The 26023-nt window shown below is 36.0% G+C and overlaps 1 protein-coding gene across 3 annotated transcripts in view; it reads left to right on the top strand.

Moving 5' to 3' along the window:
- Positions 1–25676, top strand: part of LOC115217104 (cysteine-rich with EGF-like domain protein 2) — a 35375-nt gene extending 9699 nt beyond the window's left edge. Inside the window, exons 3-12 of one of the 3 annotated variants that reach the window (XM_029786703.2) lie at positions 1–55; positions 2269–2383; positions 4363–4451; positions 5502–5628; positions 6303–6404; positions 7483–7563; positions 9575–9670; positions 10897–11037; positions 12744–12785; positions 25504–25676. In XM_029786703.2, the coding sequence (XP_029642563.1) occupies positions 1–55; positions 2269–2383; positions 4363–4451; positions 5502–5628; positions 6303–6404; positions 7483–7563; positions 9575–9670; positions 10897–11037; positions 12744–12785; positions 25504–25565 (910 nt within the window). In that variant the 3' untranslated portion in view covers positions 25566–25676. Of the gene's footprint in view, positions 56–2268; positions 2384–4362; positions 4452–5501; positions 5629–6302; positions 6405–7482; positions 7564–9574; positions 9671–10896; positions 11038–12743; positions 14317–25503 lie in introns of those variants that run through there. The other 2 variants (XM_029786704.2, XM_029786701.2) reach the window with 2 other exon arrangements.
- The last annotated feature ends 347 nt before the right edge of the window (positions 25677–26023 follow it).

Genomic DNA, 26023 nt, shown 5'->3' with positions numbered 1-26023 from the left:
TGAAACGCGTATGACAGAAATATTAGAATATTTATACAAAATAGAAGATAAAACAGTAAGTCTACCTGTAATATTTTACGTCTGTGTGAGATATACCTGTTTACAACTTTGTTTCATATTATTGTATTGCACCTTTATGGATCATCAATGATAGGAAAATTTATTTTTGTATCCTTCCACTTTATTTATATTTGAGAGCGGCTAACCGGCTTCCATGCCAGTGGCGCATAAAAGGCACCATTCGAGTGTGATCATTACCAGCGTCGCCTTACTGGCATTTGTGTCCTTGCTAGTAGGGTGCCAAGAGCACCATCTCAGTGTGATCGTTGCCAGAGCGGCTAATTGGCTTCAGTGCCGGTGGCACGTAAAAGGCACCATTCGAGCATGATCGTTACTGGCGTTGCCTTACTGTCATCTGTGCCGGTGGCATGTGTAAAAAGATTCGAGCGAGGTCGTTGCCAGTACCGCCTGACTGGCCCCCATGCCGGTGGCACGTAAAAGCACCCACTACACTCTCGGAGTGGTTGGCGTTAGGAAGGGCATCCAGCTGTAGAAACTCTGCCAGATCAAGATTGAAGCCTCATGCAGCCATCTGGTTCGCCAGCCCTCAGTCAAATCGTACAAACCATGCTAGCATGGAAAGCAGACGTTAAACGATGATGATGTTGAAGAGTTTTCTCCTATTTTTCTTCAATTGCAAAGCCTTTGATCAGATTCTCAAAATGAATCTTATGTAAAGACATCTGCTTCTACACTTAGCTGAGATTAGGCATCCTGAATATTATTTTAGCAAGTTTAAAGTGATTTCTTTTGTGCTGTTGACCATTTACCAATTCTTTGGCCCCCCCCCCCCCCGGATGCCCTAAGCACATGTTTATTTTGCTTAATTGTCAATCCAGCACTAGTCTATAGTAGAGTGCTCATCTAGACAGAGGCCTAATAGAACTGGACAATCTGCACAGTGTTATTTGAGGGAGCCATAGCAGCTATCTCTGGCAGGTGGAGACTTCCTTGTTGGCTCATATTGCATAGGAGTAGAATTATAAAGTAAATTTATACAAATTTATAACGATGTACATAATGAGCTTCATGGTCTGTATTCAACTGAGGATCTCTAATAACACTGAAACATGTCTGGAGTTGTCTCACATACCAGGATAAGTAAAATCCTATCGGCCAGTGATAATATGGTCTTTCTTTCATCATCATTTAATGACTTTTCCATGCTTGCATGAGTCAGACAGAGTTTATTGAGGCAGATTTCTTATGGCTGGATGCCTTTCCTGTTGCTAACCCTCACCTATTTCCAAGCAAGGTAATATTTCCCCATGACCAGACATGCGTCTGCAGTATATCGGAAATGAATGACACCACTTGTGTAACACTGACACTCATTTACAACTATCATGCAATGTAACGACGAGGAAACACAAGAAACACACACACACACACACATTTACATATATATGATAAGATTCTTTCAGTTTCCATTTATCAAATCTCGTTGCCAGAGCAACTAGCTGGCCTCCATGCCGATGGCACATAAAAAGCACCATTTGAGTGTGATCGTTACCTGCATCACCTTACTGGCACTCGTGCCGGTGGCACATAAAAGCACCCACTATACTCTCAGAGTGGTTGGCGTTAGGAAGGGCATCCAGCTGTAGAAACTCTGCCAGATCAGATTGGAGCCTTGTGCAGCCATCTAGTTTGCCAGACCTCAGTCAAATCGTCCAACCCATGCTAGCATGGAAAGCGGTTGAGATGCAAACTTCTTCCCACACAGCTCTACCTGCACCTCACAACTATTTCTTTTTTTTTTTTTAACCCTTTCGATACCAACCCGTTTAACATCTGCTTTCCATGCTAGCATGGGTTGGATGATTTGACTGAGGACTAGCGAACCAGATGGTTGCACCAGGCTCCAATAATGGACTTGTGTACAGTTTCCAATTTATTAATTCCACTTAGAAAGCTTCGGCTGGTCTGTGGCAACCTGGCTCTCTAATACAAATGTCATGTTTACTTAAGTTTTGAATTAAAATCTTCCACCAAACCTTAGTCATAATTTATGTTCCTAACTCTAACTTAATGATAACTAAGTTATTTTATTAAATTCTTTGTTATATTTAAAATAATTGAAAGAAACACAGAGCATCTCAAAATAAATACTGTAACAAAAGGGTTAATGTTAACCGCTTTAACTATATCCATGCTAAATTATATATTGCAACGTGTGATGTAATTATTTGCTTTGTTTATTTCCAGGCTCACAGCTTATTGGAACAGTTTGAAGATAGGATTGAAAATTTCTGGTTTAAGCATTTTGTGAAAAAGACCCGTGTAGATTTCTTTCAATATTTCTGTATAACAAATGCTAAAGGTATGAAAATGATTCATATTGATAACGATTACACTAGAGTATCTCTAAAATGTTAATAGTGAGGTAGCTGTGATCTCTGTAAGGGAATGAGATACATACAATCAGTGTAATAGTGAGGTACATATTATTTAATATCCATTGTCCATGATGGCATTGGTTGGATGGCTTGAAAGCTGGGAGGCTGCACCAGACTCCAATCTGATTTCTTATTTCTTTACTGCCCACAAGGGGCTACACACAGAAGGACAAACAAGGACAGACAAATGTATTAAGATGATTATATCGACCTCAGTGCGTAACTGGTACTTATTTAATCGACCCCGAAAGGATGAAAGGCAAAGTCGACCTTGGCTGAATTTGAATTCAGGACATAGCGGCAGACGAAATACCGCTAAGTATTTTGCCCGGCATGCTTACGTTTCTGCCAGCTCGCCGCCTTGACTCCAATCTGATTTGACATGGTTTTCTACGGCTGGATACCCTTCCTAACGCCAACCTGAAAGTGTAACAGGTGCTTTTATGTGACACCAGTATCTGTCTTGACTGTGATTTTACTTGGCTTGATGGGTCTTCTTCTCTAGTATGACATAATGTCAAAGGTCTTGGTCATTGCCTCCGTGAGGCCCAACACTTGAAAGGAACTCATCCACAGGGTAGATATGATGAATGTTTATTAGTGAGATACATCTGATCAGTTTGCATTTGTGAGGTACTTATGATCATAGTGAAAGAGTGAGGTACATACAACCAAAGTGTGATAGCAAGGTACATATGACCAAAATGTAGGGGTTTGTGTCATTGATTGGAATGGAAGAACAGTGTATTATGAAGTAAGTTCAGTTTATTCTAGAGTTAGATTTAATAATTTCTAACAAAGACACTCAGCCCCAGATATGTGAGAGGGAACATTTAATTTCACTGATTCCAGTACTTGACTGGTTCTTATTTTATCAATCACAGAAAAAAGGATGAAAAGTAAAAGTCCACTTGGACTAGATTTGAACTCAAGAATATAAGGAGTGTAACAAAATGCTGCAAGGAATTTGTTCCAGCACTGCAGTGGTTCTGCCAATTTACCATATTAACAAATAGTTCCAGTTAATCATTTTAAATAGTTACAAAGAATTTTTTCAGCATTGGTAGTCCTGTCTTTGCAACTGTAATGTTTAATTGTCTGTTATGAAGGGAAACAAACATGTATACATGGATTAGCCTGCTCTCTTACTTTATCAAATTCCATTCATTCATGTTTTGGCTTAATGCCCATTTTTTCCATGGTTGCATGGGTTGGGAATATACTCTGGCATATTGTCACCACTGTATTATCTACTTTCCAGCTACCCTTACCCACCTTCATATAATGCAGGGTAGCCATGTATCTCCTCTATAGCAAGACACCTGTGTTTTGTCCTTCATTCATACTTTAACCATCAACACTTGGCACAAAGCCACCTCCCCCTTTCTCAAATATGTTCTCACTCAGCTGAAGGGGATTTTTCTTTTTTTCTTTGTATTGCAAGTTACTTGGCCACCTCACTAGTGTTGGTGCCCCCCTCCAAAAAAAAAAGCTCCTACACACTGTAAAGTGGTTGGCTTAAAGTTAATTTTGAAATTGACAAAAACTAAAAGAAAATGTATAGATATATCTATTGGTCTACACCTCACCCTGCCCCTTGTCCCCAGTGACCATATGAAATTTTCCTCTACCTTTCTTTCCAGAGGACGGTCCCACCCATTTTGAGAAGCTCTGTATCACAACATCAAACAAAATGACTGTGGGATCTAGTTGCAACCCTTTACAATCTAAGTTCAAATCCTGTCAAAGTCTACTTCACCTATCATCTTTCTAGAGGTGATAAAGTAAAAAATGCTAGTTAAGTATTGTGGATGATTTAACATTCCAGTAAAGAAATTATATTTGTAAACAAATTCATTTGCTGTTTAAACTAATTCTAATTATTTTAAAACATTTCTTTCAGTTTGTTGTCCAAAGAACACATATGGACCTACTTGTCAGCCTTGTCATGGAGGAAAAGAGAGACCATGCAAAAAGAGGGGCAAATGCATTGTATGAAGTTTTCCTTTGATTTTTTTTAACATTTTCCCCTTTCTTTTGCCAAACTCTAGAATGCTTAATGCTTGAATATCCTTGCTTAGGTAGAACTCTTTGAGGAACTTGCAAAGCAAAATATATAGGTCCTGTTCTATTGATATGCAATGCTATAGGTAATATAGTTCTATAGAATGGTTCTCTGTGTATTTTCCATCTCTTTTACTATCCAGTTATGGGGACGTAAACACACCAACATCAGTTGTCAAGCAATGGTGGGGAGACAAGCAGAGACTCAAACACACACACACACACATACAACAGGCTTCTTACAATTTCCATCTACCAAATCCACTCACAAGGCTTTGGTCGGCCCAAGGCTATAGTAGACGACACTTACCCAAGGTGCCATGCAGTGGGACTGATCCCGAAACCATGTGGTTGGTAAGCAAGCTACTTACCACACGGCTACTCCTGCACCTTTGATTATTTTTTTAATTAATAAATATGATAGGAGAGTATTGTAGTTTGCTTGAAGCATTGTGTATTGTTTGTAAAGAATATAAAGTTTTGAATGGTACAACAATGCACTATAATACAAACAGTGGACTAAAAGAACTGTTGTAATTTCATCATCCGTAGTCTGATATGATATTTCGGAATAAAAATTCCTTCTTCAGATATCCCTAGGAATTGATGGAGTCGCTGTTATAATCAGTTTTCCAATGGCTTTTCTTTGTTTTTTCGGAAGTGTCTCACCAGTGGTCTCATGAAGCTCCTTCCAGAATTCCTCATGAGAAGTACGTGAGGTTGGCCATGTCTCAATCTCATGTGTGCCGGCACATCTTTAGTGCTGCTTCTAAGTTTTGTGTTATACATGCAGCTTCCCTTTTTGTGAAATTAAAAATTCTGAAACATTGTGTCACATTTAGTTAGGGGGTCAGTACATTTTTACTGACTTTGTTACCCAAATTATTTCCAGCTTTTACTAAATTTTATTGTAAAGTAAGCTCTGACTCTACAACCCTGATTATACAAACACTTATTTTTACTTTTTCTTTTTTCCAGGGTGAGGGTACCCGAGGTGGCAGTGGAAAGTGTAATTGTACAGATGGTTACGTTGGAGAATTATGTGATGAGTGCGATGTTGGTTTTTACTTAGGATACAAAAATGAGACACACACAGTGTGCCACCGTAAGTTCCAGACCAAATACATTCACATATTTTTCTACATATTTTTAATTCTTCAAAAGATTAATAGATATATGTAACAATGGATTTATACCACATGTGAAAACCATTTTGGTAAAACATTTACGAGTAAAAATCTTTGGGAGAAAGTTGTGGTTAATAATTGTATGCAGTATGGAAAATAGAGATATGTATATTTTTATTTGAAGTCTGGGCAAGGTCGTTTTATGGAAGACCAGCAGTCGCCCATGCATACCAGCCTCCCCTTTCCATGCCACCAGTGTTATCCAAGGGAAAGGCAAAGGCTGATAGAGTTTGGCACCAGTGATGTCACAACTCATTACAGCTGAGTGAACTGGAGCAATGTGAAATAAAGTGTCTTGCTCAAGAACACAACACGCAGCCCGGTCCGGGAATCGAACTCACTAACTCATGATTGTGAGCCTGACACTCTAACCACTGAGCCATGTGCCTTCACATTTCATATATATCTATGTTCCAACTATTTCCTGTTGTTTCTTAAAAGTTTATATCATCATCATCATTTTCCTTCTGTGATACTGACACAGCTTCAGTATACTCGTACATGTTCACACAAAAACGGGGACAACATTTAACATGTCTAATGTGTTTTGTTCTCTCAATGAATATTTTTCTTCTTTTTTTTTAATTTCTAGTATGTCACAAAGCTTGCAAGACATCTTGCACAGACAACACACCTTTTACCTGTGATGAATGTGGTCAGGGCTGGAAGTATTCAGATGAATATGGGTGTGATGGTAAGTATATTTCCATTATCATGTCATTCTGTAAATCAGCATTTCTCAACCGGGGTCTCCCCGGAACCCTAGGGTTCTGAAAAAGGTTCATAAGGATTCCGCAAGAAAGAGTGAGATAAGCTAATGCTAATTTCATGATTGTAATATTACTACACATGCACAACACATTATTGGTTATTGTAATATAGACATCGTCCTATCTAACCCCTATTATGTTATCAAGAAAATATCACAGCCATATATATGTATATATATATATATATATATATATATATATATAATATATATATATATATGTGTGTGTGTGTGTGTGTATATATTAAAGAAAATGAGACAGCAAAGCCAAGGCTGTGTGGAATTTTCAGGACATTTATAAAGAGTAAGTTTTACAGCTGTTTCTGAGATGTTAGGGATATCGCTTCATCAGAGACGATGTGAGATGGTTAAATAGAGGGAAATATTAGAGTTCAATATGAGGAGTTATTTTGGAAAAGGAAGGAAATAAGGAGTATATAGGGAAATAGGAGAATGAGTGTAAAAATAAATATATATAAAGATATATATGTGTCTGTGTATATATATATATATATATATATATATATATATATGTGTATATGATATTTACCTCATGAACTATGATGGAAAAAATACGAGAAAAGTATGGTATATAATTTTTTTATGTGCAGGGGTTCCTTGCGACATGTAATTTATTTTAAGGGTTACGCAAGGGTAAAAAAGTTGACAAACACTGGTTTAAATAGTTTCAGTGTTTTGAATGAGACCCGTTAAAGAATTACACGATCTAATAATGAAAGGATTTGTTTTTATAGTTTGAATATTTCATTACTACTTTGGCAAGTATGATGAATTTTTTATTTCGCTGATGAGGTCAGAATAATACCAAAACCTGAACAGAGTTGTCTCCACTTATCATAAAAATAAGGCAGAGTAATATTATTCAATGATTTATGTTATTTTTCCTTACTGAATAACTATTTGTAGTTAGCTTATTGAGATGACTTACATATTTTCTGTCTTATATTGAAATTACACAAGTATATTTTCTCCTCTTTTCTAGATATTAATGAATGTAGTTTGGGTAACCCATGCAATGGTAATTTCCGGTGTAAAAATACAGTTGGTTGGTACGAATGTCATCGTAAGTATTCTAATTGAAAACTATTTTGTTTAATGTCACAAATATTTAACAACTGTTCTGAAGCAAGTAAAAGCAGATTCTTTTTCTTCCCTTTATGAGTTGTAGGAATTGAGAAGTAGGCCTGCTGCTAAAGCTATGTAACCAATTCATAAACCTCTTCATCATCATCATCGTTTAACGTACGCTTTCCATGCTAGCATGGGTTGGACGGTTCGACCGGGGTCTGGGAAGCCAGGTGGCTGCTCCAAGCTCCAGTCTGATCTAGCAGTGTTTCTACAGCTGGATGCTCTTCCTAACGCCAACCACTCTGTGAGTGTAGTGGGTGCTTTTTATGTGCCACCGACACATGTGCCAGGTGAGGCGGCGCTGGCATCGGGCCACGTACGAATGGTGCTTTTTAGGTGCCAGGGTAGGCTGGCAATCCTCCAGCTTCTGATGTGTCTTCTGTAACTGATATAAATTGGCTTTTTAGAAATTGTTGACTGAACACATCATAGAGTATTAAGGGCTTTCTAGTTTGCTATTTGTTTCTACTGTTCATCTCCTTAAACCTTGCTAACTCTGAAATTGCCAGCCATCACTTCCTCTCCTCCAAGCCACTTGCCACCCACACCCATCTCCACTTCTGTTACTATTCATTGTTCTCCCTCTTCACCATCCTCTCATTCCAGTCACTTTGTTTATATTATCATACTCTTGCAACCTTCATTCACTCTCATATTCATCTTCACAAATACAATCACTTGAGGAATGAACATATAAGAATAGTGAGGACTCGATCAAAGTTTCTGTGTCTACAGTTTGAAACTGATCTCTGTTACCAGACAGATACAACAAAGAAGCAGCTTCTTTTCATCATCATCATCATTGTCTGCTTTCTATGTTGGCATGGGTTGGATGGCTTGGCTGCTCTAATCTGATCTGGCAAGATTTCTAAAGCTGGATGCCCTTCCTAGCACCAACCACTCCAAGAGTGTAGTGGGTGCTTTTTACATGCCACCAGCACAGGGGTCAGTCAAGTGGCACTGGCACTGACCACACTTGAATGGTGCCATTTACGTGCCACCAGGACAGGAGTCCGTCAGGTGGCACTGGCATCAATCACGCTTGAACGGTGCTTTTTACATGCCACCAGCTCTGGCATCGGCTACACTCAGATGGTGCTCTTTACATGCCAACTAAATTCAATTTGTAATTAAGAGAGATGTAACATTTAAGTAACTTTGTTCTTTACATATTTTACATTTTAATCTCTTGACACTAACCTGTCTGGTACTCCTACCTCTGATCCAGTTACAAACTCTCTCACTTCATAATTTTATTTAAGAACCTTTTTGTTATATTCCAAACACCACCAAGTTAGGGGTTATGGGTGAAACTCACTAAGGGATAGTATTTATCCAATATACTGTTGGTAAAGTACCCAGATTCTTAATACATAAATGTTTTTAATTGCAATGCAATTAACTTATTTATTGTATTAAACAGATAAAGGTAAAGAAATATTTTACCATTATTTTATAATACAAATAAGAAAATGGAGAACCAAATTTAGTTTGTTCATCAACTTTCAGATATTAGAATGTTGGATTATTTATTCATTTAGCATTCTAATATCTGAAAGTTGATGAACAAGCTAAATTTGTTTCTCCATATGTGTGTGTATGTATGTATAATACTCTCTACTAATACACACAAGGCCTGATATTTCTGCTGTAGGTACAACACCTGAAATAATATCAACTCCAGTTCTTGTCTGATACTAATTTCATCAACCAGCACCTAATAACAAAAAAGCTAAACATTTTGCTGAATCATTCCAAATTGATGCTTTTCACAAAATTCATAAAAACACATTGTGTGTATTTCATTACAAAGGCAATCACAGAAAAGTTATTTTTTTGTCCACAGTTCCAACTTATGGTTTTTTTTATTGTTTGAAACTAAATATTCCTAATCAGACATGTTTTTGCATTTAATTAAATATTATATTTTTGTTGTTGTGGTTCAGGGTGTGATCTTTCTTGTGATGGCTGTACTGGAAATGGTCCAGAAAAATGCATTCGATGTGCTGATGGCTATCGTCCAGTGGATGGTAAATGTTCTGGTGAGTTGGTTTTCTTTTCCCCTCTTCCATATTTTCAAGTAAAAATTATTTCTATCAGAGACTTTTAAGATATTACAGAGATGTACTTGCATAGCAAGTGACCTGATTTGAGATTGTTTGCTGGAACGAAAACAATTGCAGCATGGAAGGTGTTTATAAGCCAGAAACCGTTAGATTCACTTCAACATTTAAATTTAATTTGCCAAAATATTTTCGTCACTTTGAGATCGCGACATGTTCACTGACAAAATTCCATGCTGCATCTCTAAATTACTTTTAAGATAGATTTTTTTAATTGGTTTTTGCAATGACTTGTTGAGTCTTCACAACTTTTGGCTTCAAACGCTGACCTGTTGTTAGCTTAAAATGGAAGTGACAAGCGTTTTAGTATGGCTTCTGTGGTTTCATGAAGATTTGTCTTTTATAATTGATTCTTCAGTCACTTAGCTGTAGTAACCAGATCAGGTGTTTCATATGAATAAATTCATTTGTTTAACATCCATTTTTCCATGCTAGCATGGGTTAGATGGGGACTTATTTGAGGCTGTATAGTCATTAACCCTCAGCTGTTATCCATGTAGGGGAATTTACATCAGCATTACATTATTATTTCACTCAGATGACAGCAATTGAGGCTATAGAATTTCAATGTTTGCTCACAAACACACACTCTCTCTTTCTCTCTCTCTCTCAATGACCACGCTTAAAAGGTGTTTTTTATGTACTACCTGCATGGGAGCCAGTCGGGCAGCACTGGCAACGACCACGCTCAAATGTTGTTTTTCATGTGCCACTGGCACATGTGCTGGTAAGGCGACACTGGCAATGATCATGCTCAAATGGTGCTTTTTACATGCCACTGGCATGGGAGCCAATCTGTAGTCCTGGCAATGATCATGCTCAGATGTGCTTTTAACGTTCCACTGGTGCAAGTACCAATCAGGCAGTACTGTCATCGGCCAGGTCAGTGATTTTGATTCGATTTCACTTGCCTCAATAGGTCTTCACAAGCAAAGTTCATTGTCCAATGAATGAGGGGTACTCATAAGTGGGCCGATTACACCCCACGTTCGGATGTCCTTTTAACGTTCCACTGGCACGAGGGCCAATCAGGCAGTACTGTCATCGGCCTCGTTAGCAATTTTGATTTCACTTGGATTTATGATTTTGTTTTTGATGCAACTGTTAATGTTCAAAATGACTTCTTATAAAACACTGTATTGTAGACATTGATGAATGTGCTGAGAATACCGACGACTGTGACACAGAAGTAAGTACCTGTGAAAACCTAGAAGGAAAATATACATGCAAATGCAATGAAGGATACGTCCAAGACAAAAACAAAGATTGTATAAAGAAACTTAAAGGTAAGTTGATGTCATAAGAATTTTATTAACTTTCAAAAGAACATAAACTGATTCCTTTTTTTTTTGGAATGTCTCAAAGCATTTCACATAAAGCTATAAATAACAGTATGTAAATATCAGGCTGAAAAACCCTTTGGGAGAGAAACAGTTGAAAGCTGCCCATACGACATGAACCCATGTCTCCTGTAGACATAGGCGTTTTACTATCGCCTGTCCTGGACTTTTCCTATCGAGAAGGGTTTTTCAGTTCGATTGTTACATGCTGTTGTATACAGTCTTATGTGTGTCTTTTGAGATATTCAAAAAAAATAATAATAATTTTGAAGGTAAGTTAATTTGTCATATGATGTGTTGATCAGCTTTTAACCTTTTGTTTCCTGTTGAGTTTGTCTGACCTTTTTAGTATTTTGTGTTAGGAAAGGTAGAAACCAGCCACAAAACCATGTTTAAGGCTGACAGTAGAGCTTGGCACAATCCTCTAGTTTGGTCAGTTCCTGTCAAACCATTCTATGCATGCCAGCATGGAAGACAGGTTAAATGATATATTTCTTTACTACCCACAAGGGGCTAAACATAGAGGGGACAAACAAGGACAAACAAACGGATTAAGTCGATTACATCGACCCCAGTGCGTAACTGGTACTTAATTTATTGACCCCGAAAGGATGAAATGCAAAGTCGACCTTGGCGGAATTTGAACTCGGAACGTAACGGCAGACGAAATACGGCTACGCATTTCGTCCGGCGTGCTAACGTTTCTGCCAGCTCACCGCCTTAACTGATAATGGTGATGACAATGTTGACACCAAATAGGGGAAATTGGTTTGGTTTGGTAGCTTCCCACACTGTCAGAGTTACATCAGCAAGCTGTTGCAGTTTGGTTTTAGATTTGTTGTCTAAAGGAATGTTGCTTAATGGGACACAGATACTATACAACATACATCATGATAGAACTGGTAAAGTAAACAGTGAATGGAAATGGAAGGGGGGTAGCCACAAGAATTTGTTGGCAAAAATGATCTGCATCAGTATAAACTTTATTGGTCGAAATATAACAGAAAGAGGTGTTCCTAGAGCTTTTGTCAGAAAAAACCCTTTTTGGAGTGTCCTTTTAGTCTCTACTGCACCTCATGACACACCAGCATACACCTTTTCAAATCTGATTAATTGAACTGCTTCGGCTGTGGATTTTGTTTGAGGTTTTGAAGTACATATTTATTTCTTTATTGCCAACTGGGGGCTAAACATAGAGGGGACAGACATATTAAGATTGTTTTAGTTTAAGAGCTACACTTTTCCTTAGGAATAAACTGGAAAAAGCTTGTCAAAAATAATTTGTTTTCAATATGGATTGCATTATTAGCATCTTTTTTTTTTATTTATTTGATATCGAATCTAGATTTGATCTTAGAATGAGTGAGGGGTCCTCATAAGTGAGCTGGTTACACTTGACACACTAAATATCAGGTTGGAATGTAGAGGTTTGATCCAGTCTGTTGACAAAGGATTTAGGCTTAGAATGTAGAATTTGGACAGTAAGTAAAATTCTAGGATTTAAGTTTGGAATGTAGGGGCTTGGGACCTAAAGTATCAGAATTCAGTTGGAGAGGGTTGGATTTGAGGTAAGAGAAATTGACAAACAATATTTTTGTTTCTAATAGATAGAACTAAAAGGGTTTTTTTTCTGTTTGTTTTTGTTTTTTCAGATATTTCCTTAAAAAAGAAGAAATCCAAAAAGTCTGAAGAGGGTAATGATAAAAGGGGTCTGCTGGTTTATTTTTTCATTCTTACGGGGATCGGAACGATGGGTCGGTTGATGCATGGTTATCCCCCCGCGGTTGCTATTATTCTGCTTTGGCTTGGGGGATACACCTTTTGGTTTGGGTCAGAAAACGATTCTCTTTGATTCCGTATGTTTCACAGTGAGTGCTTAGTGTAAAAGTGTGTGTGTCTGCGTGCACAAAACCGAAAGAAATTGTAATTATTTAAAAGAACCTTCTCTGTTCCAGTTCTTTCAAAGCAAATCTCTCTAACGAGCTTTTTATGGATAGAGCAAATGTGCAATGAATAATTGACCGCAGGAGGAAGGGTTTCTCTCCTGGAAACTGTTTCATTTATTCTTGTTCCATCGATGAAAACCGTTTACAAGCTACCACTTGCACTGTATATATTTACTACATTCTTTCTCTGTAGCATTACCAGGGAAGGGTAAAAGCCCTAAAGGCGTTTGGGGTCCCTTCGTGATGAAGACTACAAATCAAGTTAATACGAACTGAGTCTAACTCTGTACAGGCTGCACCAACTAATGACTATATCAAAGGCAGCAAATGTTCATACTCAACTTTTTTAATATCTCGAGGGGAAAGTTTCCCCCTGTTTTATTTCATTTCCTATTAATCATATTCTTTTGCACTCATTTTTAAAAAATGTAGTCGAATGAGACAATGACTCCTAAGTAATTGATCGATGAAGAAATGTCATTGATCTCTGTGTAATGTCTTACAATATGTAAAAAAAAAAATCTAATTAATTCTGTCACACCTTTATTGGCTCCAGCCAAAAGGTAAGCTCCAGCACCAAAATATTCCAAATTACACCTTCGATTCTTACACATGATAATTGAAAGAATTCTATCATTATATATGCTAGATCTGCTGCCGGCATTTTTATTCATTACTGAGTGTTTTAATTAACTCAGTATGATCTGACTAATTAAAATGTTAATCTCTCACCGAAATACAAATATTTGGAGAATGATGTTTACCACAAAAGCTAAATGAAAGTTATTACTGTCCAGTTTTAAGACACATGTTTTTTTTTTTTTGTGATTTGTCTTATGTAATATGATTGAAGTCTGAATTATACAGATTTTAATTATTATTTTAATTGTATACTTGGTTCTTGTTAAGATAAGTTATAGTGAGGGTTAACAGGAACATATTTTTTTGTAAGTCAACTGACAACTATAATACTGAATCAATGAAATTACCAAAAATCATGAATGCAAACTGCAAAGAATTTTATTTTTCCAAAGTATAACACTCTCTTTGAACTGTTTCATACACACGCAAAGGAGACGCACTGAATTTTGAAAATGACTTTTACATCATTTTCATAAAAAATTTTGATTTTTTTTTTACTCATATTTTTTTTAACTACCTGGTATAATTTGATACTAACAGTATTTGATTTACTTATACTAAACCCAATCTACTAAAGATGTAATTAATTAAAAATCATTAACCCATTAATGCACACAATTTAATTTTCATTAAATGAGTAGTACCAATGAAAAAATCACAAACGGATGATTATAAAATAGTTTGGTAATTAATGAAAAGTTACTAATTATATTGAACAGTATTAACCCTTTCGTTACCAACCTGGCTGAAACTGCCTCTGGCTCTCTGAGTACAAATGTCTTGTTTTCATAAGTTTTGAATTAAAATCTTCCACCAAACCTTAGTCACAATTTACGTTCCTAACACTAGCTGAATGATAACAATGTTATTTTACTAAATTATTTGTTATATTTAAAATAATTGAAAGAAATACAGAGTATCTCAACAGAAATACAGTAACGAAAGGGTTAAAAATGGAACTAAATATTTTGTAACCTATTTTCTGTCTTGTTTTTTTGTGAATACTATGCATTAATGGGTTAATATAATAAGATTTATTTACATTGGTGTTCAGGCTTCTTGTTACTGTTTTTGAAGCATCTGAGATTTTTTTGTTTTTGATCTTTGTTGTGATCCAGTATGTTTATATTTTGTATGATATTATTGTGTTCTAAGTCTGAGGTTGCTATCTTAACAAACTGTTTTAAGGTCCAGCTCTCATTTTCTGAGATATCAAATATTTTTGAAATAAATCTTCATATTTGATTGAGATAAAGCAGAATTGTATGTTTTTTAATTTTATTTTCTGCGAGATTATCTCTACATTTTTGACTTGTTATTGGGTCAGAAATAGTATTTGATTTATATCTGTTAAAATAAAAAAAACAGAACTGAGTTAGTGTGGGATATATTTATCCTTCTCTAGTCTAGTAAAACACTTAAGATGTTGTGGATCTATAGGAAAATAATTAGCAGAGTTTATAGGATGAGATAGAAGTATTATGTTTTGGAAGTTGATTGGATATTAATTCAATCCAACTAGTTTTTTCTTTTCTTATTTATGACTCGATATTTTTAAAAAAATTAAACATCTTCGATTACTTTGCATCATAGATTGTTTGAGAAAATAATTTCACTGCTATACTTCATCTTGTTAATAAGCTGCAAAATAAATGTAGAATTTATTTTAGGCGGTTTGATTCGTTAACAGGTTATGATGTACTTATGTTATGGTTAAATTGGATAGATTCAGTTTCTTTTTTTTTTATTTTTTATGATCTAGAAGTATTTCTATTACCACCAAATATAACCAAATAACAAAGGCAATTCAACTGATTTAGGTATTTATAGCTTGTTTTTATGTCAAGTGTTAAGGAGTTAGCAACAATCTGAACATGTTGTTACTAATTGTCGAACGAAGATGAATTGCTGAACAACTTCCAACGTATTTAGAGTTGAGTTTGTGTTTTTGTGTCCTTGTTTATCTTGAAGCTGGTACCAAGTCTGAAGTTTTTGTTGGTTTGAGAGAAGTTATTTCTGTGGACTGTGATCTTTGAGTGTTATTAATCTGCAAAATGTCACTAACAACACATAGATAGATTCTTCTTTTTAAAAATCCTAATCTGCACTGCCACATTAAAAGTAGATCTATTTCAATAGCATTCTCTTACAGCACTATCAAGCTATGGTGAAGGTGTCTGGCTTAATGGTTAGGGCATTCGACTCACAATCACAAGGCCGTGAATTCGATTCCCCACAGTGTGTTGTGTCCTTGAGCAAGACACTTTATTTCACATTGCTCCAGTCCTCTCAGCTGGCAAAAATGAATGGTACCTGTATTTCGAAAAGGGTCAGCCTTGTCACATTCTGTGTCACGCTGAATCTCCCTGAGAATTACATTAAGGGTATGTATGGAGAGTGATGATCTTGTGGATCGACTGATTGTCTTGATGATTTCCCTTCGCCCCTATCTGAAAAAAAAAAAGGCGGCGAGCTGGCAGAAACGTTAGCACGCCGGGCGAAATGCTTAGCAGTATTTTGTCTGCCGTTATGTTCTGAGTTCAAATTCCACCAAGGTCGACTTTGCCTTTCATCCTTTCGGGGTCGATTAAATAAGTACCAGTTATGCACTGGGGTTGATATAATCAACTTAATCTGTTTGTCCTCTCTGTGGGTAGTAAAGAAATAGGTATGTGTGTCTGTGGAGTACTCAACCACTTGCACGTTAGTTTTATGAGCAGGTTGTTCCGTTGATCGAATCAACTGGAACCGTCATCATCTTAGCTGATGAAGTACCAGTTAAGAGGTTATGGTTACCTGAGATACATCTGATATGCAAGAAATGTTTGACCTATCTGGAAGCCTCTAGGGGACCAACCTCATTGTCAAGATACTCTTCTGAGGACCATTTGTCAATTACTCAATCCAGTGTAGACTCTCCTCTGAGCGGGGTTTACCATTTTAGTTAAATCCATTGTAAGGTTCTCACTGTCTTTAAAGTCTCAAATACTCTGCTCAAATCTTCGTATATCTTCATCTGTTGAATTATTTCTTATTTAGTGGTTTGGCAGGATATGACTTTTCTCTGGTTTAGCCATGTACCCTCTAGCTGACATTGTGTGGCCCATTGATGTTCTCTCTATTTTCAAGAAATACTATCCTTTCTCAGCTGAAGGCAATAGAAATGAGTTCAGTGTATTTCATTTGTTACTGGCTAATCTGTTCCTCATTTTGAGCAAAAGCTTATAATAATAATAATAATAATAATAATGAAATTATTGTATACAGTGCTCAGGTGCACCACAACTTGTCAAAAGTGCGTATAAAGCATATGCAGTAATGTACAAATGTCTGGGAAGTGAACAGTGTATGAGTCAGATACATGCTTGCGTGTGTACGGAGGGGAGAAAATCAGGTGTAGTGTTGGCGAATCTCAGGAAGCATGGAAGTTTTGAAGGATGCAGTGCTCCGACAACTAACAACTGATGCCGGCAGTCTGTTCCATGTTTCAGCAACTCTTAGCGTGAACTCATGTTTCTTACAAATTCAAATCTTAGCTAATCTCTGTATTTTCTCAGCCAGTATGCTACTTAGCTGTGGTGGTTAGAAGTTAGGGTTTACTTCTAGCAAAACTGTCTTCCTATGTTAACACATTGTTTACTAGCATTGGTGTTTGAACATTCTCTTTGAAGTAGGGAGCAGTGTAACTTACTGTTCTTCTTTGTAGAGCAGGAGTTGGTTGTGGCAATTACAAGGCTACTACACTGTACTTACTCTTAGTAATTTCTTTATTATTTTAGCAACAGTGAAGTCTATTTTGCTGAAAAGGTCAGACACACGTCCAGAGTTGCCTCCCATATTTACTGAAACGTTTATAGTATTATTAACCCTTTGAGCCCATAACACCGGTTTACCAGTGGGTGGCTTATTTTTCTCTATACTGTAGCATCAGTGGAGTACCAGGTCTGTGGTCAAATAGGGTTCAGGCGGTCAGGGGTCAAAGGGTTAATTATTCATTGAGCTTATGTCCTGGCCTTGCCAAGTTAGTATTTGCAATTAGATTTTTGACCTCTATATTAAACATATAAATTTGATACTGAGAAAAGGGTGTTTAGAGGGAGGAATAACAAGGCACATTAACAGAATTGGGACTCAGTCAGCAGTGTTTGTAGAACACAGTCACTGTAGGTGTTTTTCCTTTATTTGGAAAGTATGTTGTCATAAATTTTCAATGTCTTTTTTAAAAAACCAAATTAAATTCCTTTATAACTAACATTTCTGACACCATCCCTATAACACTTTCAATTGCAAAGAATAATAAACACCAAATATATATATATATATATATATATATATATATATATATTATATATATATATATATATATATATATATATATATATATATAATATATACATACATGCACACACACACAAATATCATATATATATATATTATTGATTAAGAAAACAGAGAGATCTAATGGTTTCAAACAAATTTATTAATTAATCAAAATATTCACCTACAATGTTTTGTAGTTGAATACTTTGATTTTCCATACATGGTATTTAAAATGCAAAATTATATATTTATGTTTTGTAATTTTAATTTTGTTTGTGAAATGAAACAGTTGTAACTGAATATGTTGATTAATTAATAAATTAATTTGTATCCATTAGATCTCTCTGTTTTCTAACTCAATAATAATGTTTGATGTTTTACAATATTTTATATAATATATTCATTGAAGAAATATCTCTTCAAAATATAATATATTAAACCAGTGTATCTTGGATAAAATATCCCTATAAGAGGTTTAAATATCCTCATTGCGACTGTATGTATATATATATATATATATATATACACACACAATTTAAAAATAGGATAAAATCTTTATAAGAAATTATCAAGTAGTTAGCGTGAAAAACCTCATAAGGGGAAAATTTATTAATTTTTCCCTTTAAATATATTTATTTATATTAAGGGCATTACTATACATAAATGCCTCACGATAGGAGGGACTCTTAAAGTCAAAACTACCATAATAAACACATTGTACAATGTGTTTGTTATAGTAGTTTTGACTTTAAGAGTCCCTCCTAGCATGAGGCATTTATGTATAGTAATGCCCTGAATATAGATAAGTATATATGTGTGTGTGTGTGTGTATATATATGTTGGCATTCGTGGGTTGAATTGAAAATGATTGTGAATTTAAAAAAAAAGTCATTTTCTAACCATTAGTTTGTCTGTTTCAATGTTTAACAAACTAAAAACAAACAAAAAATCCCTGCTGTTCTAACTATTTTTAGTTTCATTCTTTAAAACCCAATATTTATTAATTTCAAATGTCTTGTTATTTGTTTTCATTGTTTATATCTGTTTAAATTTTTTTTTTTTTTAATTTTTTTTTTTACATAAAATAGTTAACAGTTAACAAAAGCAGTTTTCATTTATTTGAAAGTGGAAGTGAAAGTACAAAAAAATTGTTTGCCAAGGTTTCCTGTTGGTTTTGTCCTTGTTTTGATCAATGTAGATAATCACACATGGTCAAGTTTATTTAAAAAATCCTCCAAAGGTTGCAGTCTGTTTACATTTTCTGGGAACTGTATGAATTTTCCTAAAGTTAGAAAGTTGTTCTTGTATATTTTAGAATACATGTTGAATTTCTAAAAAAATGCTACTAAAAAATTTTGCTGGATTTGATGGAGCGAGCAGAAAAATAGATTTGATCTTTACAAATGCCAAATCTACTATTAATTATGAAGCAACAAAGAAACCTCTATGTGGTTGCTTGATCTGCTAGATACAATAGCAGCAGCTATATTTCATTTAAATTGTCCTCTACTGTTTTTTTAAAAGGAAAAGAACTAATCAAAATAGGGAAATTACACTCTGCTGTCTTTAAGAAAGAAAAGAAATCCTTGGGTAATGTAGCCCAAGGTACTCTTAAAAATGATAAGATGGTCATGGCCGGATTGTTTTTCATCTTAAATCTGTTGGATTAGTTGACCTAGGGCTAAATGAACCCCCCCACTACTATCAACTGAACATTTTAGATAGGTTTATTTATACAAAGACATCAAACATTTTCTGTTCATTCTTCAACCATTACTTTTTCAGTTTCTTTCAAAATCTCACCACGAGTGGTACTCAACCCCAGTCCTCACAAGTTGCTCCAAATTCTGTGCTTCATTATTACTGAGGATCTCTTCTGGTGAAAGCAACATCCTTTGCAGAGCTAGGACCACATCCCAAAGACAAACCGTGGAGAAATTATAGTCCCCAATGGCTTCTGATGCCTCACAAGGCTCAAGTGGGCCCACAGTGGTATATTGCACCATTATTTGAGATTGAACTGCTACTCTGCTCACTGACATCCTGTACTACATCCAGAGAAGAGCCGCTCGGTTGACTTGCCTGCTACCATTTTGGCGTCTGAACCATAGATGTGCTTTCTATTTACTCTGTCTTTTGCGATGCTACTATGATGGTCTTTGCTCTTCCTCTCAGTTCCCATGAGCTTTGTGTCAGATGTTTGCAACTCTTGGCCAGATGCTTCTACCATCCTCAGAGTTCATTTTTATTTCTTTACTACCCACAAGGGGCTAAATACAGAGGGGACAAACAAGGACAGACAAACGGATTAAGTCGATTACATCGACCCCAGTGTGTAACTGGTACTTATTTAATCGACCCCGAAAGGATGAAAGGCAAAGTCAACCGCGGCGGAATCTGAACTCAGAACGTAGCTGCAGATGAAATACCGCTAAGCATTTCACCCGGCGTGCTAAAGATTCTGCCAGTGTTCATTCTTGCTGCACCACTTCTCTTTCTTGAGCCAGATCTGTCTCAAAGTTCTTGAAATATCTGTGTTGATAATCTCATTAATGATGTGTTCCATTTACTTGTCTAGGTGATGGCCTTTAATTAAGTCTGCTTGTCTGTGATCTCATCTGACTTGTCAAGTTATTTCATGTGTCATTACATTTATCAGGAGATAAATGGAAAGAGCATGAAAAAATGTCCTTTTATGATTCTTCAAAATCAAGGAAATTTTGTCACAACAATATATATTTGTTATTTTTGCTGTTTTTAGCAAATGAAGTTTTTCAATTCTGCAAAAGTTTTTCCAGAATTTGTCTTGAAACACTTCAGATTCATCAACCCCAACAGCAAGAACCAAAAATTAATGAATTCCTTTACTGAAAACACATTCAAGAACCTTCATCAAAACATCTGTGGAACTTAGGCTTTTGTATTTATGTTGAGAAATGAGAGGAACACAAGCTTCGCCAACAGAACCAGTGGGTTGATTTGAAGTTCTTGATATTTCGTGGATGGAAAATGGCACCATACAAGTTTTTAGATCCCAAATTGCTCAATAGGGTTCTGAATTATTTGGATTACAAGAATGTTTACCTGAAGAAAATGAAGTTTTAGCAGAGGAATTTTTTGTATCAAAGAGTATAAACAATTTCCTTGTACTTATCTTTTCAACTTCACCTTAAGTGAACATCTACATTGTCACCTGGCTGCCCTCGAATCACACCTTATTTTCTCACAAAAGAAAAGACATAATGGGATGGTATTATTCTAGTATACCTAGAATAATATAAGGAGTGGTTGGAGATCATGCGGTCGTTAGCCTCAAATTGCCAGGCCTGGTTGGCGTTTGTGAGAGATGCAGCATTGAGGATGAATGAAGCCAGCTCAACCCACCCCAGGTGAATGCTGTCTCAAGACAAGAAGGAGGAGGTATACTATGTCCGAAAAGAAAACAAAATGATCCTGGAATGCTTTTGACCAGAGCTGACCTGAGGCTAAACAGCAACAAACTTATTTAGTTTTGGAGGCTTCATTGATCGATTGATGATTCATTTACCGTTTTATTGAAGTTGGGGTATTTTGGTGAATTTGTCAATAAACCATGCAAATACTCAACTATTAAATAAAGGCTGTTTATCACAAACAGCTCTACTGAATAACCCACAGGCTGTTTGTCATAAATGACTCTGCTGGATAATCTATATACCAGGGAAGACTCATTTTATGAAATTTGGCTGAAACTGTACTCTAGTTAAGTACAAAAAGGCTTCCTTCTGAGAAAAATGTATTATTTTATAGTGAAAAATACATTGAGAGCAATGATAACGAGGAAAATTAATTCCTTGATTTCAGTCTTTCCAAAATAGTTATTCGGCAGTTTTAGTGACCATCTCATCTTTCATCAACAGATTCTACTATATGGCTGAGAAACCTGGATGTCATCAAAGAAGCTTGAGAGGCGGTTGGATGGAACTTACACTCGCCTCCTTATGAGAGCTCAAAATCTCTCGTGGAAGCGCCATCCAACCAAAGTACAAATATATGGGAAATTACCACCTGTATCATCTCTTGTGAAAGGTAGAAGAGTCCAGTTTGCTGGACATTGTTGTAGAGCTGAAAACGAGGTAATTTCTACTCTGGAAGCCATCTGCTCGCGATACCAGAGGGCACACACTCTCCTACCCTGATGTAATCTCCAGGGATACAGGCATCCAGCAACAGGACCTCCGTAATGCCATGATGGACTGTGAAGTCTGGCGTAACATAGTAAATTCCATTGTCTCAACCACGGTCGAACAATGATGATGATGACAGATTCAGCCTCAAAACCTCAGGCTTGTCTTCTAACAGCAAATTTATTCCACTTGTGAAGTCTTTTATTAAAAAAAAAATTTTTTTTACTTCACCAATACAGACCATTGCTTGCATCTTACTGATTCACTCAGTCCTCTGGTAAGGATTGGATATTTTCCTGATCTTAGGAGCTGGCTGTAAATGATTAACCAATCCAATATTGACCGAATCAAATATACAGCCTTTAGTAATTTCTTGTGTGGCATGGGTGTGTGGATATATGGAATTTGGTTTGTAGCCATGTGGTTTTGGGTTCCATCCCTCAGTGTGGTACCTCAGGTTGTGTCTTTCTACCACTGCCTCTGTGTTAACCAATACCCTGTGGCTGAAATTCTGTAAATGGAAACTCTACAGAACCTATCTTTGTGAGTGTGTTCACCTTGGTATTGCATTATGGTACATTTGTCTTCTGCTTGTGTAATCAATATGTTCCATAGCTCTGGTTTTGTGTGAAGACTTGTAGAATATAAATAATCTTACTTAAAAACGGTGGAGGGCATTCAGCTTCAATAAGTCTCATCCAACTCCTGCTAACAAGGGCATAAAAACAACGATGATGGATAAAGTATGATTGGCAACATTAGTCTTTTTTGTTTTTGTGATTGATCACAGCAGGAAGCATGTAGCATTGAGGAAGTGGTTATGGTGAGTGGCAGAATAATTGGGTATTATTACACACATGTGAGTGAGAACACTTTGAGATATTTTTGGTATCTAACATGTCAGATACTGCGAGTGCTGCTTCTGATTGGTCAATCCATGGTGATGACCCGAGGTCACGGTGACAGCGCTGCTTCTGATTGGTCAATTCATGGTGATGACCCGAGGTCACGGTGACAGCGCTGCTTCTGATTGGTCAATTCATGGTGATGACCCGAGGTCACGGTGACAGCGCTGCTTCTGATTGGTCAATTCATGGTGATGACCCGAGGTCACGGTGACGGCACTACTTTTGTCATTCATAAGTTACAACTAAACGTGAAGAATTTAGTTATTGGGTTAATAAAATATGGTCGTTTATTCGTGTGTAATAAATAAAATACCAAACTCATTCCCTATGGATACCGTATTTATTACAACTCGTGGCTTGTAAACGTATCTAACTCGCTTTCACTCGTTAGATACGTTTATAAGCCACTCGTAATAAATACGGTATCCATAGGGAATGAGTTTGGTATTCTCTATTTAATAAAAGAATATTGTATAACTTTCTAATTTACATTATTTACATTTGACAGATATCTGTCCTCATCTTGTTTGTTGTTAATACAACATTTCAGCTGATATACCCTCCAGCCTTCATCAGGTGTCTTGGGGAAATTTTGAACCTGGGGTCTCATTTCTAAGGTATTTTTTCTATGTTATTATTATTATTATTCAGATCACTGCCTGGAATCGAACTCAGAATCTTGGGGTTAGTAGCCTGCGCTCTTAACCACTATGCCATGGGCATATGGTGACCTGAATAATAATAATAATAATATATAAAAATACCTTAGGAATGAGAACCTAGGTTCAAAATTTCCCCAAGACACCTGATGAAGGCTGGAGGGTATATCAGCCGAAACGTTGTGTTAACAACAAACAAGATGAGGACAAATATCCGTCAAATGTAAATAATTCCCCATCTCTTAAATATAGGACTGAACTTTCTCATTAATACTCAGGGTGGGAGCAAGTGATATATTGTAGCAAACTGCTGAGGTGAATTGTTCGTTATTTTGTGATGAATTCTCCTTAGCAATGGAAACTGTTTATTTTATTGTATTTTAGTTCAAATAACTTTCACAGTAATCTTATTAATGTTAGAGTCGAGCATCCTTTTTGTTGTTTTCCTTTTTCTGTAACTGAATCTGATGCTGACAAATAACTATTAACCCCCACTCTCCAAAAACAGAATCTTTTTAATATGAAAATATTTGTTTTCTTTTCTAGGCACAAGGCCTGAAATTTTTGGGGAGGGGACCAGTTGATTAGATCATCTCCAGTATGCAACTGGTACTTAATTTATCGACCCTGAAAGGATGAAAGGCAAAGTCGACCTTGACGGAATTTGAACTCAGAACGTAAAGACAGACGAAATATCACTAAGCATTTTGCCTGTCATGCTAATGTTTCTGCCAACTCACTGCCTTTTTAATATGAAAATATTAATCAAGGTGGCAAGATGGCAGAATTGTTTGCAGGTAAACGCCAGATAAAATGCGGAGTTGGAAATTTTTCCGAGGTTGACTTTGCCTTTCATCCTTTCTGGACTGATAAAATAAGTACCAGTTACGTACTGGGGTCGATGTAATTTACTTATTCCCTTTCCCAAAATTTATGGCTTTGTGCCGTGATTATTTGCAATGTGATTTAAAAAAAAAAACTGTTTTCAATTGTGTTTTTGCACTAACTTTAAAATGATTCCATTCTGTTGTAATGTTTCACCACTAATCAAGGTAAAAAAAAAAAGTCAAATATTAGATGTTATTTATATGAAAAAAATAATAAATTAAAAAACAAAGGACATTTATTGTGGTTAATTAAAAACTGTGATATTTCTAATGAGTAAACAAAAAAAAACAAAACAAAACAAAACTCATTTCTGTTTTATTTCTGTTTATAACTAAACTGAGCAATCCATTGCTGTTGACCAGAATCACAGAATTTATTTAATTTGTATGATACCTGTTCTCCTTAAAAGGAAATTAGATTTGGGAAGGTAAAAAAAATGAATTTAATATGAAACGGACCCAGAGTTCTGAAAAACTAGAAAAATAGAGAATGTAATGTTATTAATGACTCCCTAAGGAAAAATGCTGTTTTAGTAAATATATATTGAAATGTAACAGGATGTGTACACCATTCTATGGGCAATGGTGCTTCATTTTTTACATCAATTATATAGCAAATTCAGTATTGGATATGCTAATATTTGTCCTCCCCATTTTAATAATGCTTGTCAAATCAAATAAAAGCAATGCAATTAAATTAATGGGCTCTAAGCTTTGGTACTAAACTTGTCAGAGGTTTGAGAAATTTGAAATTTACACCTAGCATGTTAAATCAACACCATTTGGGCTTCAGGGCTGGTTTTTAAAAAATTTATTCCATTTCTTAATTGTATTGCTTTGTTTCCAAACTAAGTCTTATAATTGTTTTTCTTCTTTTCTTTTAGCAAGCAAACGAGTCACCAATGCCACAGTCCCAGAAGATCCCCTTCCCAAAGTCGAACTATGATAGAGAATAATCAACTTGGCTGGCAAAACAAAAACAAACAAAAACAAACAAAAAAAGAGAGAAAAAAATTAAATTTTCAATAAATAATTTTTTATACTAAAATAAAACAAAGTAAAAAAAAAAATCAACAACTAAAACTCCTTTTCTGAAAGATTAAAACCAAAGAATGTTCCTAGCTTTTGATCAACAACCACAATCTTATTTGTGGGACACATTTTGTTTTTTATACTTTGATCTTTGAAATCTTCAATTATTCAATCCCTAGTGAGTTATTCATGAAAGCCTCTGTTGGTCTTGCATCTGTTGGTCTTGCATCTCTATGCACAGGCCTGAGTAAAGGCCTGTTATTATTATGTTTGGAAGACTGGCATTTGCCCATATGTGCAAGTTTATCCTCTCCAAGGCACTGATGTTGTCCAAGGGAAAGGCCACAGCTTGGGCCAGTGTCATTGCATCTG

The sequence above is a fragment of the Octopus sinensis genome, linkage group LG11, assembly GCF_006345805.1.
Source record: "Octopus sinensis linkage group LG11, ASM634580v1, whole genome shotgun sequence".
NCBI classification, from domain to species: domain Eukaryota; kingdom Metazoa; phylum Mollusca; class Cephalopoda; order Octopoda; family Octopodidae; genus Octopus; species Octopus sinensis.
Note: the sequence above shows the minus strand (reverse complement) of the source record. Positions and strands in the feature narration are given on the sequence as shown.